The following is a 17,591-nucleotide window of genomic DNA, read 5'->3' as shown; positions in this document are numbered from 1 at the left end:
TGGCGCTTGCGCAAAAACCTGGGAGAAAATGGGCCGGAACCAGGTACAACGAAGAGCGAGGGGTGGGGTTGAAATAATGACAATCAACTTGCAGTAGCTCTCGTGATAAAAATAAATACTTTTATTACTCAGGTTAAAAATAAAATACAAGTGACTTGGCATTGATAAAGCCTGTTGAATTAATGAATGAATGCATGAATACATCCACTATGACGGCGGGCTTTGGCTACCTCCTGTAGTGAGAATACTGACTTTGAAGGTGTGAGGGGGTGTTGCGGTCACCAAGGCCTGGTGCTGCGACGGTCCTGCAAGTTTCGAATGAACCTGGCGTTGAATATGTCCCCACCCATTGTCCAGGCCTGGGCTCGTAGGGCCTGGGCCTGGGGAGGAACTGTGTGCATGTGTTCTTCCCCAGACCCAGCCTGTGACAAGACCTGCTCCTCGCTGGCAGACCTGGTAGGTGGGAGGGAGATGGAGAGTGGGTTATAGGGATATTAAAGTGGCAATTAAGAGCAGAGACTCTTCAAGGTCTGTCGGGCCCTGATGTAGAGTAGGACATATGATGGCATATGAGGCTGAAACCGTCAGTGCTACATCCAAATTTGAAACCCCTCAGTACCAAAGGTAAGCACGAGTTGAGCCTATGGGGAAAGAGGGTTTCAGGATATTAGGATGTTAGGTAGAACAGTTTGTGGGAGGAGCTGGTGTTCAGAGGAGAAAGGAGCTGAGAGTGATGTTAGGAAAAGGAGTCAGAGGTGGTGGGAGGCTGGTGGAGGAGGGGCTCAGACCTCACCTATTCTCTGTTTCCTGTTCCCCCTGCTTCGATTCTTGGTTGCCTATGGAAACACCAGGCATGTGCATGGGAAGGCTGGAGTAGGTAGTGAATATGGCCTACCTGATTTGAGGGTAAAGAGGGATGAATACTTACCTGTATTGGGGGATGAGGAACTCAACCCCCCATGGCGGCTGTAGCAGCAGCTTTGGGCTACCAGCCCTGGGGGAGCCCCCCTGTAGAAGAAATGGGAGATGATGGGGAAGAGGCTATAGGAAGAAAGATGAGTGGGTATGGAGGAATCAGAGGAGAGGAAATGAAAGGAATAGTACAGGAAAAAGAGAAGGGTAATTACCATTCCTATGGGGTTTTAAACTAAGCTGTGCCTCAGAAAAGGGGAGGGAGCTCATTTTATACCCCAAGACTTTCTGGAGCAGTTCTGGTTTGTTGTTGTTAAGGTCAAATGTGTTAAAAGTAAGGCTAAATGTGACCCAAGTTATGCCAGAAAACCAGACTCAGGCAAAAAAATTTGTTGGACCAGGTGCCCTGGTGTTTGGTTTAGAAAACATGGTTACTTTAATTATAGGATACATCAGACCAGAGGGAAATAGGGAGTGACAAGGCTGAATTCAGGCGGAAAAGGAATTGTCTTGAGAGAGGTCCAAGGATGGGGGAGAGGGCAAGAAATCAGAATGGGAAGAGGAATTCAGGGAATAGTCAGGAGACAATAAGTGGATCCCAGAGATGTTGCTAAATCTTGACATTTCAGCAATGGCTGGCCTACGCTAAAGGGTAGAAGTCACTGGGAAGAGCTGGAGGTTTCTGGAGGGAATGGGGGAGTAGACCTAGAAGCCTATACAGAGGGATCCAAGGACTGACAGGAGACAGAATCCGCAGAAGATCCAGCAGATCACAAAGGTAAGGAAGATCAGAGGACCAGGGATCCCAGGGAAAAAAATCAGGTGACACACAAATGAGGCTGAGACCTGAAGTTTGGGGTTTTTTTGATTTTTTTTTTCATTGAAAATGTCCATTTAAAAAACACAAAAGAATGCACACTTTATTCAGACAACACTGAAAAGGAGAAGGAAAAGGAGTTGGGAGAGAGGGAGATCCTGCTCCCAAGTACTGGGATGGGGGAACACAGTGGGGGTACCTGATCTACCACACATTCAGAGAGTAGGGAGGGGGAAGAGGGCCCATACCCTGGGTACGGAGCAGGGGAAGGTTCTTGCTATGGAGGAAGGGCCAGAGGAAGAGTTCCCCTATCACCTCGAGACAATCTCACAAGACTGCAATATATAATCACCTACCTACTGGGGCAGGGTGTATGCGAGAGAGGATCCCAGAAGCTAACAGATACTTGAGACTCAGGGTTTGTCTTCTGAAACATGGCTAAGAGTGATCCCAGGATACTCAGTGGGGATCTACTGCCAAGAAACAAACTTCCTCACAGAATCTGGATCTGTGGGAAGTGGTGGTATCTTTAGAAGTGTGGGGAGTCTTTAGAGCCTCAAAGCAGACATCAGCTTAGGGGTTCCCAGACACATACATAAAAAATGGGGAGATTAAAAGTTTGGCAATGTTGAGTGGATCCCTTTGGGGACTGTCTTTATCACTGAACTGCTCTGAAGCAGAGCTCGTTGGCTGTCTTCAGCAGGCTGAGAAGGTAAGTATGGTAGGCAGCACAAAACAGTATTCGAGCCACCAGTAACACTGTAGAAGGACTATGGGATTTACTCCATGGACAAGACTCCTTAAAAGGTTTCCCTGGCACAGGAGGCCCTTGGACCTTCCTAAGGTGTTCTAGATTCTAATAGCAAGCAAGAGTGTGCTTCTCTGGATAATGAGTATGAGCCACCCAACCAAGGGATCTGGCAGCGAATCAGGCTATCTTGTGGGAGTGTTCAGAGCCCACTTAGGAAAAAAGGCGTGCTTTCTACAGTAAGAAAAGCTACAAAGTATTAGGCCATCTGGGACCCTGACAACACCTTTGCCCAAGAAAGAGGAAGAGGGAATCCTACGAGCTCTGTCAGGTTCCACTGGAACCTGGGGACTACAATGGAAGAGTGGACCTGGGGTTCTCAAGGAGAAGGGGCTCTGCCTACCCCAGGTCTCCCAGGGAGGGAAGGGGGTAACTATCTGTCAGTATCGACTCTCATCAGAGCGGGGAAGGGAGCTGTGGAAGGGTGTTATGGACAGGAGAAAGGGAAAGGGAAAATGGGGGAGAGAGAAAAACAGAAAGAGAAGTCAGAGGTGAAGAGAAAGCTAGGGAGAGAAATCAAGGAGATGCCCCCTCTGTTTGCTGGGATGGGTTCCTGCTATACAAAGGACTAACATGAGGCCAGTGGCTTCCCAAACTGTCAGAAACATTGCATCTTCCCAGTAAGCATTAAACCAAGATTTCCCCAATACGAGAGACTCAGTTCCCCCCAACCCAACGGATCTGTTATTCCTATCCTTTCTCCCATCTCTCACTTTAAAAACTAGAGTCCCTAGATTCCATATAAAGTACTATTCTACTCCTTCATGTAACTTATTTCCAGACTGCTCCCACAAATCTGGTCTAATATACTCTTCTCAAAAGGTGTCAGGACTCTCCAATCCCCCTGTCCTATTGCTTCTCATCTCTGGCAGATCCAAACTGCCCTTTGCCATTGCTAACACCCTCTTTGACAGTTCTGAGGCTCCCTAACCCTCCAACTCCTATTACCTGGTGCGCCGACGTTGGGCTGGGCTGCCCCCAGGGTCGGTAGCAAGCAGAAGGCGGGCGGTAGGGTGTGGGGGGCAGAGGCGTAGGGAACGCAGCAACTCCTGCTCTGGCACAAAGGGGCGGAGGGGACCCCGTTCTGGTGAGTTTCCCAGGCTGCTGGAGCGGGGGGGTGGATGGGCTGGAGGCGTAGCACGGCGAGGGGCCCTGTTTAGGGGCCACGGAGGCTCCACAGCTACCTTCAGAACTGGCAAGAGGGAAAATACAGAGCAAGACGGAGAAAGAAGGAAAAGGAGAAGAGAGTGATGACAGCAAAGATTTGGGTAGAAAAAAGAGAAATCAGAGCCTTTAGAGAGAACTACTTGTCCTGGGTTAAGGCCCCCAAGCCCAGCCACCCTACCCGAGTCTTACATTCTCGGTCACTAGAGGAATATGGCTTAATGTCTCCCTCTGCTCTCTTGGGTGGCAGCTTTCTTGCTGGAGCTGACAGTGGACAGGACACAGACAAGGTAAGCATTAGAATATATACTTTGCACCCCTCCTCCCAGTTTACTACCCCCTTGACCCCAAACCTCTGCTCCCTCACACCACAGTTCCTCCTGGGGAAGGAGAGAGTTCAGTTCAGCTCCATCGCAGAAGCTGTGGCAATGCCTTCACACCAAGAGGGAATTCAGGGGAAATGCTGGAGCACTTTTGAGGGGAGCCAGAAGGAGCAGGCCAAATGCAGAGTTGGGGGAAAAGTTCTAGGGGGAGACTCGGGCCTGGGAGATGCAGGAGAAAGGTGGCTAAGGGAGGCAAGCTCTTACTGTCAGTGGGTGCTGTCAGGCCCCCCTGGGATTCTGGGGCAGTGGAATGGTCCCAGCCGGGCCCTCTAGATGAGATGGACAAAGTCCTTGGTTAATTAGGAATTGCTTTGGAGAGATCAGGGGAGGTTAGGGTAGGGCAGAATCTCTCCTTCTAGGGCAAGATTGAAGCTTTATTAGGAAAAACAAAGTTTGAGGAGAAAACAAAGACATTTGGAGTTAGCAGAGTAAATGGGAGGCTAACATACTATCCAAAGCTCTGCTTCCCATGCCCTCGCTTTTCTATTTGCTCCCTCCCTTTCCCTCTCAAGAGGTTCTCTATTGTGTGTGGCAAAGGAGAGATTTCTCAGCAAATCCACTTAAGCTTTATCCATGGTCCTCTCCCCTGTGGGCTTGGGCCCTCACCGCCCTTGTGGGCCCTCACTCCCTCTCACAGCCTGTAGTCAGCAGGAGCTGGATGGGGGAGGCCTTGGCAAGCAAAGCAAGTCCTGGATATGAACTGCCTCCCAGTGCCCGACACTGGTCAAAGCTAGTAAATGGTAACAGATTGTTCTTTGGGTAGTGGTTACTCCCTTTCCTGGCTACGGAGGAGGGGCGAGCTAGCCACAAAGCCAGCTAGCTCAGCATGGGGGCACTTCTGTGCAAGCTGTGGGAGGCAGTGAGGAAGGAGTGGGGCTCAGACTGGCAGGGAATATGTGTGTATGAGGAGGGAATGGGGAGCTTGGGCAGCATTTCAGTACCTCCTAGATTTGGTTTCTCCAGATTGATTTCATTATTTGGTTGGAAATATTATAAAATCTGAGCGTTATTTTCTAAAACTAATGTTTAACTTTGGACCATTCATGTCACTATTCTATGACTGGAAATGGAAGGGCTGACCGCACTTGTCTGTCCCTTGACTGACAGAAACCTGAGGGGTCTGCAAAGGAAGGTGACCCTGGCCTATTTTGATGGGCCTGAAGCGGGAAGAGACTGCATCAATATCAATCATCAAACAGGTCCCAATGAGCTCACTTAGTTAAAAGTTCTGACAAGCGTAAGATGTACTAAGCTCATGAGGGCAAAAGCAGATGGGTAACAACTGCTGGAGACTTGGGCTGCTTGAGAATTCTCCCAAATTGCCCGCAATTGCACTGTGCCCCCTGTGGCTCCAGAGGAACTAGCCACCATAGCCTACAGTTCCGCCCATTCACTGCAGCTTTACCAGCGGGTGTAGGATCAACCATGGCAGCGCGAGAGTGTCGAGATGCCCTCAGGGAGGGAGCAGGGGGCCCTGTGAGAAGGAAGCGGTGGTGCCCCTCAGTGAGGGTGCCAGTGGGATCAAGAATCCACCTCTGTCCTTCCCCTCACCCCAACTACTTGGCCAACACTTACGATGCTGATGGGCAAAGAAGCCTTCGAAGATCACAAAATTGTTGACCTATGAGATGAAACAAGTGAAATATACGTTGTTCATTCAGCCATTCACCACTACACGGGGACACAACCTGGTCCCATAAAAACCACAGTGGGAGGAACAGAAGCCAGCCTTCCTGTCCTTGTTGACAGACTCAGTCAAAAATTCAGACCCTGGTAAGCTGATCCTAAAAGTTGATATGGAATTATAAAGGACCTCAAATAGCCAAAACAATCTTGGAGGATTCACACTTCCTGATTTCAAAACTTACAAGGTATTGCAATCAAATGGTGTGGAAGAGGCCTGAAGCTAGACATACAGACCAATGGCATGAATAGAGTCCAGAAATAAACCCATGTGTCTACGGTCAATTTTCAAGGGAGTGCCAATACGATTCAATGGGGGGAAAACAGCTTCTTTAACAAATGGTGCTTGGACAACCGAATATTCACATGCAAGATAATGAATGTGGACCTCTACCTCACATCAGACAAAAATAATTTCAACTGGATCAAAGACCCTAAATGTTTTGGGTTTCAAAAATTTTTTTAAAGTTTATTTATTTAAGTAATCTCTGCATCCAGTGTGGGGCTCAAACTCACAATTTGGAGGATCAAGAGTCACATGCTCTTCAGACTGAGCCAGGCAGGCACCTCAAAGATCTAACTGTCAAGAGCTAAAACTATGAAACTCTTAGAAGGAAACATGGGGGCGGGGGTGCTTGGGTGGCTCAGTCAGTTGAGCGGCTGACTCTTGGTTTCGGCTCAGGTCATGATCTCAGGGTCATGAGACTGTCCGCGCTCAACTAGAAGTCTGCTTAAGATTCTTTCCCTCTGCGCCCCCACCCTGCTCATGCACTCTCTCTAAAAAAAAAAAAGAAAGAAATGGGAAAATCTTCATGACCTGGATTAGGCAATTGTTTCTTAAATATGACACCAAAGCATAAGCAACAAAAGAAAAAAAAAATAAACTGGACTTCGCCAAAAGCAAAATCTTTTGTACTTCCAAAGACACGATCAAGAAAATGAAAAAACCCACAGAATAGAAAAAATATTTGCGAACACATCAAAAACTAATGATGTAATGTATGGTGATTAACATAACAATAAAAAATTTTAAAAAATATTTGCAAATCATACATCTGATAAGGGTATTATATCTAGAACATATAAAGAACAGTTACAACTCAAGAACAAAGAACACACTTTAAAAATAAGCACAAGGGGGCGCCTGGGTGGCTCAGTCGTTAAGCGCCTGCCTTCAGCTCAGGTCACGACCCCAGGGTCCTGGGATCAAGCCCCGCATCGGGCTCCCTGTTCCGCGGGAAGCCTGCTTCTCCCTCTCCCACTCCCCCTGCTTGTGTTCCCTCTCTCGCTGTCTCTCTCTCTCTGTCAAAATAAATAAAATCTTTAAAAAAAAAAAATAATAAGCACAAGGAGGGTGCCTGGGTGGCTCAGTTGGTTAAGTATCTGGCTCTTGATCTCAGCTCAGGTCTTGATCTCAGGGTCATGAGTTCAAGCCCCGTGCTGGGCTCCAGGCTGAGTGTAAAGCCTACTTAAAAAAAAAAATGGGCATAGGACTTGAATAAACACTTCTCTGAAGAAGATATGCAAATGGTCCATCAGCACTTGAAAAGATGCTGAACATCATTAGTCAACAAGGAGATGTAAATCAAAACTACAAAGAGATACCAGTGCATACCCACTACCATAGCTAATTAAAATATTAAAAAAAAGAAGGTGGGGCGCCTGGGTGGCTCAGTCAATTAAGCTTCTGCCTTGGGTTCGGTTTGTGATCCCAGGTCCTGGGACTGGCCCATGTCAGGCTCCCTGCTCCATGGGGAGCCTGATTCTCCCTCTCCCTCTGCCTGCCACTCCCCCTGCTTGTGCTCTCTTTCTTTCTGTCAAGTGAATGAATAAAATCTTTTTTTTTTTTTAAAGATTTTATTTATTTATTTGACAGAGAGAGAGATAGCGAGAGCAGGAACACAAACAGGGGGAGTGGGAGAGGGAGAAGCAGGCTTCCTGCTGAGCAGGGAGCCCGATGCGGGGCTCGATCCCAGGACGCCGGGATCATGACCCGAGCCGAAGGCAGACACTTAACGACTGAGCCACCCAAGCGCCCCAAGTGAATGAATAAAATCTTAAAAAAAAAAAAAGGAAAATGACAAATGTTGGTGAGGATGTTGAGAAATTGGAATACTCGTACATTGCTGGTAGAGGATGTAAAATGTTGTAGTCATTGTGGAAAAACATTCTGTCAGTTCCTCAAAAAATTAAAAGAATTACCATATGACCTAGTAATTCCACTCTTAGGTATATACCCAAGAAAACTGAAAAGATATGTGCAAACAAAATCTTACAAATATTCATCACCAAAACATGGAAACAACCAAATGTTAATCAGCTGATGAATGGATAAACAAAATTTAGTATATTCATATGATAGAATATTATTCACCCATAAAAAGGGATGTGGTACTGATATATGCTGCAACATGGATGAACCCTCTGAAAACATTATAGTAAGTGAAAGCCAAACATATTGTAGGATTCCATTTATATAAAATGTGCAGAATAAGCAAATTGCCAGAGAGCAGATTACTGGTTGACAAAGGCTGGGGAAAGGGGTATGGGAAGTGACTGCTTAATGAGTTCTGGGTTTCTCTTTGTGTGATGGAAAAGTTTTGGAATTAGCAGGGATAATCAGACAACACTGTGAATATACTAAAAACCACTGAACTGTGTATTTTAGATAGGTAAAAGAGTGCATTTTATCTCAAAAACCAAAAGTCTGTACCCTACTTTTTAGTTCTCCCAGGACCCAGGCTAATGGAGACAGGGTGTACAAAACACCAGGGAAGAAGAGGCATCCAAAACTTTCAAAACAGAAGCTTAAACATACACACATAAACACACCAGGCCAAATGGCTTAAGTATACAAATACTGAGAATAACTAAGCTTTAAGTAGGGTTCAAATGGGTGGAACTGTCAAGGGAAGACATGCTGGAGGACAGGGTGCCACTTTGATAACTAGTAATTGACTTAGAGTGATTTCATTATATTATCATATTCAATTTGGCCTTCACAACAATCCTTGGAGTCCCTGTGTTAAAGAGTAAAGGCTTGGAGACATGGCCTGCCCAAAGCCAAGTAGCTAACAAGTGACAGAACTGGGCCTCAAGCCCCAGACTCTAGCTGTAGCAGTTCAGCCAGGAATAATACAGCGTAGTCATGAAGAGTGGGCAATGGGTTAATTAATTAAATTTAAATTTAAAAAATAGCAATAAAGAAATAAATAGGGGCGCCTGGGTGGCTCAGTCTGTTAAGCGGCTGCCTTCGGCTCAGGTCATGATCCCAGTGTCCTGGGATCAAGCCCCGCATCGGGCTTCCTGCTGGGCGGGAAGCCTGCTTCTCCCTCACCCACTCCCCCTGCTTGTGTTCCCTCTCTCGCTGTGTTTCTGTCAAATAAAATCTTAAAAAAAAAAAAAAGAAACAAATAAAATGTTTAACATTTTTTAAAAAAAGAGTGGCAATGGGTTCAAATTCTTGCTCTGCCACTTATTAGCTATGTGAACTTGGTCACTAAATCTGTATAAACCTCAAATGGAGTCAATAAAAGTACCCACCTCAAAGAGATGTATAAGGATCAACTGAGATGATCCATGTAGATAGCACACAGAGCTCATGAATCATTGTTTACATGATTATTTATACTCTATGTTTTGGTCTTATAGGTTACCTGGCTATGCCTAATACTGTGCTCCTTCCACTGCTCTCCACTGCCTCTTAATGGAACAATGTACAAGGGGAGGACATTCTAAGTATAAATAGACCCTGCCTGTTTCCTGCCTTGACCCTGTCTAGCCACCCACCCTCCTCTAGAAACAAGCACATGCCCAGCACTCCTGCCACACCAAACTGCCTGCAATACCCCAGAAGATAACTGAATACCTATCTGCTTTTGCTCATGCTGGTTCCTGTATATGAAATGCACTTTAGCCTGCCCACTTGTCCACTGTCCCCATGACATTCACCTTTCAAGATTAAGCTTAAGTCAAGCCTTCCTTTACCCAATCCCCACCCCAAGGTAGCACTCACCATGTCTTTATGCCTCCTTTGTAAGCACATCAATCAAATCATATTAGAGTGGATTAAATGTCCATGCTCTGAATCCAAGGCAAACTTGTCAACCCAATCCCAACCCCTCCTGCCCATGACTTTGCTTCAGCAATTCTCCTCACGTTCTCTGACATCATCACATTTTCTCTCTACCAAGGCATTCTTATGCTGTTGGTTCTTCCAACTGAAAACAATCAACCCTCTCTTAATCCACTTTCCCTTCTAGCTCTTGCTCTTTTTCTTTGTTCCCCTTAAAGCTGCATTTTTTTTTTTTTTAAGATTTACTTATTTGAAAGGGGTACCTGGGTGGCTCAGCCAGTTAAACACCTGCCTTCGGCTCAGGTCACGATCCCGGAGTTCTCGGGTCGAGTCCTGCATCGGGCTCCCTGCCCGGGCAGGAAACCTGCTTCTCCCTCTGCCCCTCACCCCACTTGTGCGCTCACGCTCTCTCTCAAATAATAAATAAAATCTTAAAAAAAAAAAAAGATTTCCTTATTTGAGAGAGAATGAGCTTGCAGGGCGAGTGGGGGGAGGCGCTGAGGGAGAGGGAGAGAAATCCTCAAGCCGACTCCCCGTTGAGCATGGAGCCAGACAGACACAGGGCTCAATCCCAGGACCCTGAGGATCATGACCTGAGCTAAAATCAAGAGTCAGACACTTCACCGACTGAGCCACCCACATGCCCCCATTAAATCAGCATTTAAAAGAGTGGCCTGGGGCGCCTGGGTGGCTCAGTCGTTAAGCATATGCCTTCGGCTCAGGTCATGATCCCAGGATCCTGGGATCGAGTCCCACATCGGGCTCCCTGCTCCGCGGGAAGCCTGCTTCTCCCTCTCCCACTCCCCCTGCTTGTGTTCCTGCTCTCGCTATGTCTCTTTCTGTCAAATAAATAAATAAAATCTTTAAAAAAAATAAAAAATAAAAAAAATAAACGAGTGGCCTATTCTTGTTATCTCCACTTCCTAGCTTCTCAATCTCCTAAAGCCCAATCCATTCAGACTTCCACCCACCACTGCAGGGAAAAGGCTAATTAGGATCACCAGTGGCCTCAGGTGACTAAATACAATGGTCACCTCTCAGGCCTCTTCTGACCTCACTGATCAGCAGCATTTTACTCAGTAAGCCATTTCTGTCTCCTGGAAACACCTTCCTCACTGGCCTTCCAGGGCACCCTACCTAAAAATTTTCATCTAATTCCCTAGTGCTGTTCTCCTGCTCCATGACACCTCTTAAAAGAGTACTGGGTGGCTCAGTCGTTAAGCGTCTGTCTGCCTTCGGCTCAGGTCATGGTCCCAGGGTCCTGGGTTCGAGCCCCACATTGGGCTCCCTGCTCAGAGGGAAGCCTGCTTCTCCCTCTCCCACTCCCCCTGCTTGTGTTCCCTCTCTTGCTGTGTCTCTCTCTGTCAAATAAATAAAATCTTAAAAAAAAAAAAGAGTACTCAAGGACGCAAGTCCTTGAACCATTTGTCTTTCTCTATACTCACTCCTTGGTGATCTCATTCTGCCTCACTGCTTTCAATACCCTATGTATGCAGAGACCTTTCTATTCCAAACCTCTTCTCTTTTTAAACTCCAGAGAAGTACCCAACTGTCTACTCAACCTAGGATTAACAACATCAAAGTGGACTCCTACTATATCTTCCCAAGGCTGCTCCACCTACCATCTCTGTTACGGAAACTTCATCTGTCCAATGGCTCAGGCTGAGTTTGGGATCATCCTTCACTCCTTCTTTCTCTTTCTCCACAGATAATCTACCAGGAAATCTTATTTAACTTCAAAATATTTAAAATCTGACCACCCTTTACCCTCTCTACTGCTACCATCTTGGTTTGAGCCACCACCATTTTTCATCAGGATTGTTGCCTCCTAACTGGTCTACTTGCTCCTATCCTTAACAGCCAAAGTGATCTGGCTAAAAGTATGATGGTATCATCCCTCCGCTCAAACACCTACTATGACTCTCCTCTTTCCACTCAGAGCATAAGCCAAAGCCTTTACAATAACCTGTCAGATTGGAAATATTATTCCTCCCCCGCTGCTGCGTGATCTAATCTACACACTCCCCTTCACTCCTGCTGCTGTAGCCACACCAGCCAATTCACTTGCTCAGGCACATCCCCATCTCATGGAGTTTGCACGAGCCATTCCTTTTGCCTGGGATGCCTTCTCTACACTCTCCATTATCTGACTCACAAGCCCATGCACTCCCATCCCCACAGCAGTACTCGCAAGCCTTCTTAGTGGCTCTCATCTTTCCAGAGCACGTATCATCAACCATAGTAAATAGTCATACATTATGTTTGTCTCACCAACTAGGATATAAGCTCCACACGGGCAGAAACTTTTATCTGTTTTGTCAAGTATTCCTAGTGTCCAGAACAGTGTCAAGTACTCAATAAATACTTGCTAAATGAATGGATAGCATTAGTAACGTTATACTGTATTTACTTATACACAAACCACATTCTCCATATAAAGCCAAAGCTCCCAAAGGATAAGATATATATACTTTTCTGGGCCTTAAAAAACATTGAGTAAAGACCTCTGTAAAAACCAGGAGATGCAAATGAGCTGGCTATGTTTGGGGCACAAACATATTACTGAGTATACAGAACAGCAAAAAATTAAAATAGATGACTATGAATAGCTGCAGAATGAGAGATGTTACCACAAAAAAAGGAAGAGCTTAGCTGTATGAAATGAATCCTGTATAATGGGGAATAAGAAGTGCTTGGAAGATGCCACTTCTTTGCTGAGCATTAGTAAGGATCAGTAAGGATCTACCCTTTGAAACCTCTAACCTGTGGAACTGTGGTCTCCAGGTTGTAATGTTTATTCAGGAACTTAAGCAGCTTCTGTGAGGGTCGGTCAATGGCCAGTTGGTGTGGTTCAACTCGCTCCTTCTGCAGGGAACAGGAGACTCAGGGTAGGAGAAGGTGGGGGGAGAGCATGCCAACAGGAACCCAGCAGCCTGGGAAGGGAATAGGAGGATATGGGAACATGGCAGGCAGGAGGGTGGAAGGCAAGGGCTCTGGAAGGGCTCAGCGCAAAGGGGCCTTTGATCTCTATTTTGGATGGACTGGTGAAAAGATAAGTAAGTGACACCTGCAACATATAGTGGAAGAGTTCTCGCCCATGGCCATGGCGCTGAAGTGACTCATGGATGTAAAAGTCTAGAATGCAAAGTGGTTCTACCTCATTGTGAGCCTCACGATCATCCTACGAGATAAAGAAAAACAAGTACCTTTTAGGACCCAGACATCGTTGCCGCCTCCCAACTCCCAGCACTTTTATTCTTAGAAGCCAAGGCATGTGAACTCTCAGCTTCCAGTAATACTCACCAGTACAAAGAGTTTCTTGTATCCAACTTTAAGGAAGCCGATAACGGCTCCTTTTCCAGCCCTGTAGGATGGGGAAAATAGTAAAACAAGCTAGTAGCAACTATTTGTAAGGGAGAGTCAAAAAAGGAAGAGGGGTTGGGGGAGGAAGGAATCAAGTATGGGATGGAAGGGCATTTGGCACTCACGGTCGCGCTGAAGTGTCTTTGAGCACATACATAACATGGCGGTTACTCTGCATCCTTGATGCACTGGTGATGGGAGCAGGAAGATGCTGAGCCTGCCGGGAAGATAGACAGACTTTCTGCAAGTCCATTTCAAAGGACCTATGCCTCCCTTATCTACTGGCCCCAGAGAGCCCCTCCATCTAAAGACTCCCCAATACCTTGGCAGAAGCCTTGCCCAGTTCATCTACAATGGTCATAATTTGCTGCTGCAGATCAACACTACAGAAAAAAAGAAACAAAGAGTCAGATACTCACTGAATTAGAGGGTCCTGGGAACGTTGGCCACAAGCTCAACCCAGGTTCAGCACTTAAGACTCTCTGACCTTACCTTGGAGACCTCCGATCTGATTTTCCACCCCACCTTTCTGGAACCCAAACTTCTGCCACACCTCTTTTTCAATACATTACACTCCCCCCTCCCTGAGGTTTATTGTGGGGAAGCAGGAAGGGCGTGTCAACCACATCCTTTGGTTAGAACAAATCAGGCCAAGGAGTGAAAGGTCACAGATGCAAGTGCCCATCAACTCCACTAGGTCTAGGGTCAAAGGTCACCAGAAGGTTGAGCCAGAGCAACAAAAGGAGGTCACTAGTCAGTGAGAAGGGGGCGTGGTGCCTGGACCAGGTTTTTTAGAAGAACAAGGAGAGAAGGGCCTTGGGGCGGGTTTGAGATGTCACCGGGCCGGCGTTGTGGTTCCGGGTCGGCGGGCTGGGGGTCGCAGGTGCTGATCCAGCACCGTGATCCGCTCCGGGAGCAGCGCATCCACATCGAACGAGAACTCCATGGCCCATTGTGCGTGGACGGACCCGCCCCGTGCCACGTCACTTCCGCCCCTCCCTGAAAGGAGGAGGTTGGGGGAAGGAGAGGAAGCCCTTCAGGGAGGCTTTATTTCCCCGCTATGCAGGAGGGGCTCAGGACCCGCCCCTAGGGGGCCGCCCCACCCTCCTGCCCATCCCCCCTCATCGCCCCCACCCCTCCTCCTCCCCAAACTCCCGCCAGGCCAGTCCCTTAACGCCACTCCCCCGCCCCCGCCCCCCACCCCGCGGGTGCTATAGCAACGCATTTTTCCTAGCCTAGTGTCCCATTCTCCAACCCTTTCAACTGCCTCTCCCCACACCCCCGCCCCAATCAGGAAATTGCTAGGTATGGTGGGGACACTGCCACTGCGTTGGGCACAGGAGGCCAGAAAGGTGATCCTGACATAATGGCCCAACTGCTCATACCTGGTGGCTTCTGGTCCCAAGAATCACTGGCCAGTCTGGCTCAAGCATGACCCCTCCTCTCCCCACAGCAGCACCCATTCCCCAATTCCCCCATCCCCGACACAAATGGCATTAATCTTGAAACTCAGTCCAGAAACAGGAGATACAGCTTTATTGTGGGAAAGCCAAGTTAGCAGAAATCTGAAGCAAGTACAGAATGTTTAGCCTATCTACTATTTACAATATATAGGGTTTGGGGTTTCCCATACACATCTGTCCTGCCCTCCCCTAAGCCTCAGAAGCATTTATTCCCTTCAACAGCCATCATTACTTCTCTCTGGCCCTAGGCCTGCCATTGGCCACATACAGACACAACTCTTCAGAATGAAATCCCATCATGTAATTCCTAGGCACTATCTCTTAATTCCTTCCCAGTCTACAGAGCACTCTGGGGCTTCTCCTGCTCAGTGGAGGCGGCTTCAGCTGGGGTTGTGAGCAGCACCTCAGGCATTGACTCAGGTGGGGGACCACTCTCTTCTCGGAGATGTCCCTGATAGAGCCGTCGAAGGCGGGACAGCTCTCTCTCTGGTGGCTGTTTCCAGCCATACCATGGATACCAGGGGTCACCTGAAACCAGGGTGGGGGCTGGTGGAGTAGCACTCACAGCTCCATGAGAGGTACTGAAGTCAAGGTCCCGAGGTTCAACCTGAGGAATGTGGTAACTGAGGAGACCTAGGGAATTAAAGAGAAAGTGAGGGAGGGAAGCAAGGAAGGGTAGTTTGGGTTAAGACAATATGTAAAATGACATATAAAGGGAGGGAGGAACCAGTCAGAACCACTGAATATATTTATCCATGTTCTACACTGCACAAAGGCAACTGGCCAAGGGGGCAATGTGGACTGACATACTTACTGCTGGGACTCTAGTCTGCCAAGCTGTGCAGCCCTGCTCTAGGGCTATAAAGCTGCATCTGCCCTAGCAGAAGCATACCTTTTTTTTTTTTTTTAAGATTTTATTTATTTGACAGAGAGAGAGAGACAGCGAGAGGGAACACAAGCAGGGGGAGTGGGAAAGAGAGAAGCAGGCTTCGCGCCGAGCAGGGAGCCTGATGCGGGGCTCGATCCTAGAACCCTGGGACCATGACCTGAGCTGAAGGCAGTCGCTTAACCAACTGAGCCACCCAGGCGCCCCGAAGCATACCTTTTTTAATTTCTGCAAAGGTGTCATGGAGCCCAGGGCCAGAAATTTATACAAAGATCTCCCATGATCTATCCCTGGCATTGGGACTGATAGTTATAAAAGGGAAGAAAAAGGACAGAGGATTAAGGCAACAGGGCAATGACAAGATAAGAGACTCAGGAGAGAGAAAAAGAGACAGTGGAGTACTGAAAGGAGATGTGGGTGCCACCTCCTCAGACACGAAGGAGTATTTATATCCACCCTCCAGCCCTAAATCACCTTCTTCATGGCTAAGAAAAATGCACCGGGCCCCTTCTCATGCTCACCATGATCTCTGGCTTTCTGGATGGCCTGGGTCAACTTCTTATGTTGCTTCATACAGACCCCTGTAGGGAGAAAAAGAAAACTCAGTGCTCGTTCTAGAAAGCACAGTAAATAGAGTATACAACTGCTTCTATACGGTTATAAAGAGCTGAGTTTGGAAAACTTGCTCTACCTAATAACCCTAGTTCTCTTGACCCTTCGATTGGCCTCAGTTTCCCCATCTACCCAATGGGAAAAATCCCCCCTCTGAGAGCTGAGATTAAGATTTTAGGAGGGTCTAGGGGCGCCTGGGTGGCTCAGTTGTTAAGCGTCTGCCTTCAGCTCGGGTCATGATCTCGAGGTCCTGGGATCGAGCCCCACATCGGGCTCCCTGGGGAGCCTGCTTCTCCCTCTCCCGCTCCCCTTGATTGTGATCCCCCTCTCGCTGTGTCTGTCAAATAAATAAAATCTTAAAAAAAAAAAAAAGACTTTAGGAGGGTCTAGCCACTACAGAAAAGCTATTTCATGGTAAAACCTCCAAGACAGAAAGCAGAAAAACAATTCATAGGGCAAGTGTGGTTAATTAAAGGTTTGGGTCGAACAATCCATCGAGAAAGATTCAGTAAAGGAAGAAAGGGCTCCCGATCTGGAGAAGGTGATCTGAGAGAGTAGCAAAATAGTTCCTTTAGCTTTTTATAGTTTTACTATAAAGCATTTTTTTTTTAAAGATTTTATTTTCAGAGAGAGCGCATAAGCAGGGGGAGCTGCAGAGAGAGAGGGAGAGCAGGCTCCCCACTGAGCAAGGAGCCTGACATGGGGCTCAATCCCAGGACCCTGGGATCATGATCTGAGCCGAAGGCAGACACTTAACCGCCTGAGCCACCCAGGCATCCCGGCTATAAAGCTCTTCTTTAAAACTCCCTGACAAACCAAACTCCATTGATCATGCTGCCATCCCCAAAATGGTGGATTCAGATTATTCTTTGCAAATTTATCTTGCTTTAGAGCAGGAGTTGGCAAAATTTTTCTGTGCAGGGCCACATAAATTTTAGGATCTGCAAGTCCTACAGTCTCTGTCTCAGCTACTCAACTCTGCCATTGTAGCCTGGAAGCAGTTACACACAATATGAAAATAAGTGGACATGGCGGTCGCCAGATTTGTCCTGTGGCCTTCATTAAGGAATAGATGTAATCTTGAATTGTTAGGATTATAACTCCAAATCTGGAAGATCTAATTGGATTGTCGATGGCAAAAAAAACTTACAGGACAGTCAATTTGCTAGAAAGCCTTTTGCAAAAGCAAAGAGACCCTACAGAAAGGAAATAATTACCACCACTTCTATCAGCTACATTTAGATAACTTACATTGGTACTGGCTTGTACCTTTTGTCCACATGTGAATATATCCATTAAGGCAAGATTTCCAAAAAAAGTTCATTCACACTTTTTATGCCTTACGGAACAGCCACCAGATAACTGTTGTATCACTGAATAAATGAGGAGTGCTCCAAGGAAAAGCTATTCTGGTGGTGACAAGGA

At 47.1% G+C, this 17,591-nt stretch overlaps 3 protein-coding genes across 14 annotated transcripts in view; 1 reads left to right on the top strand and 2 right to left on the bottom strand.

Annotated features, from left to right (window-relative positions):
• DHX16 (DEAH-box helicase 16) overlaps positions 1–12,486 on the top strand; it is a 32,066-nt gene extending 19,580 nt beyond the window's left edge. The window contains exons 21-23 of one of the 5 annotated variants that reach the window (XM_081827811.1): positions 1,542–1,690; positions 3,952–3,991; positions 9,419–12,486. The gene's annotated coding sequence lies outside the window, so the exon portion shown is untranslated. Of the gene's footprint in view, positions 1–1,541; positions 3,992–9,418 lie in introns of all 5 variants that reach the window. The other 4 variants (XM_081827813.1, XM_081827812.1, XM_081827810.1 and 1 more) reach the window with 4 other exon arrangements.
• Positions 94–14,201, bottom strand: ATAT1 (alpha tubulin acetyltransferase 1). Of its 8 annotated transcripts, none has more exons than XM_081827815.1 (13): positions 14,045–14,201; positions 13,528–13,588; positions 13,331–13,422; positions 13,146–13,206; positions 12,910–13,023; positions 12,606–12,707; positions 5,660–5,705; positions 5,490–5,558; positions 3,894–3,965; positions 3,486–3,729; positions 929–1,008; positions 794–836; positions 94–453 (listed from the first exon to the last, which is right to left on the bottom strand). In XM_081827815.1, the coding sequence occupies exons 1-13, from the start codon at positions 14,149–14,151 to the stop codon at positions 279–281; spliced, it is 1,266 nt and encodes a 421-aa protein (XP_081683941.1). In that variant the 5' UTR covers positions 14,152–14,201; the 3' UTR covers positions 94–278. The 8 variants fall into 8 exon arrangements, with proteins under 8 accessions (XP_081683941.1, XP_081683944.1, XP_081683942.1 ...); XM_081827818.1 differs by lacking the exon at positions 14,045–14,201 and adding an exon at positions 13,698–14,038; XM_081827816.1 differs by lacking the exon at positions 5,490–5,558.
• A 517-nt stretch (positions 14,202–14,718) lies between these two features.
• The window catches only part of MRPS18B (mitochondrial ribosomal protein S18B), a 6,553-nt gene continuing 3,680 nt past the window's right edge, over positions 14,719–17,591 (bottom strand). The window contains exons 5-6 of the mRNA XM_081827536.1: positions 16,076–16,203; positions 14,719–15,301 (exon numbers count right to left, since the gene is read on the bottom strand). Of these exons, the coding sequence (XP_081683662.1) occupies positions 15,006–15,301; positions 16,076–16,203 (424 nt within the window). The 3' untranslated portion in view covers positions 14,719–15,005. The remainder of the gene's footprint in view (positions 15,302–16,075; positions 16,204–17,591) is intronic.

This window comes from Leptonychotes weddellii, chromosome 8 (assembly GCF_054177405.1).
Source record: "Leptonychotes weddellii isolate Sample4059 chromosome 8, ASM5417740v2, whole genome shotgun sequence".
NCBI classification, from domain to species: Eukaryota; Metazoa; Chordata; class Mammalia; order Carnivora; family Phocidae; genus Leptonychotes; species Leptonychotes weddellii.
This window is presented reverse-complemented; position numbering and strand designations above follow the sequence as displayed.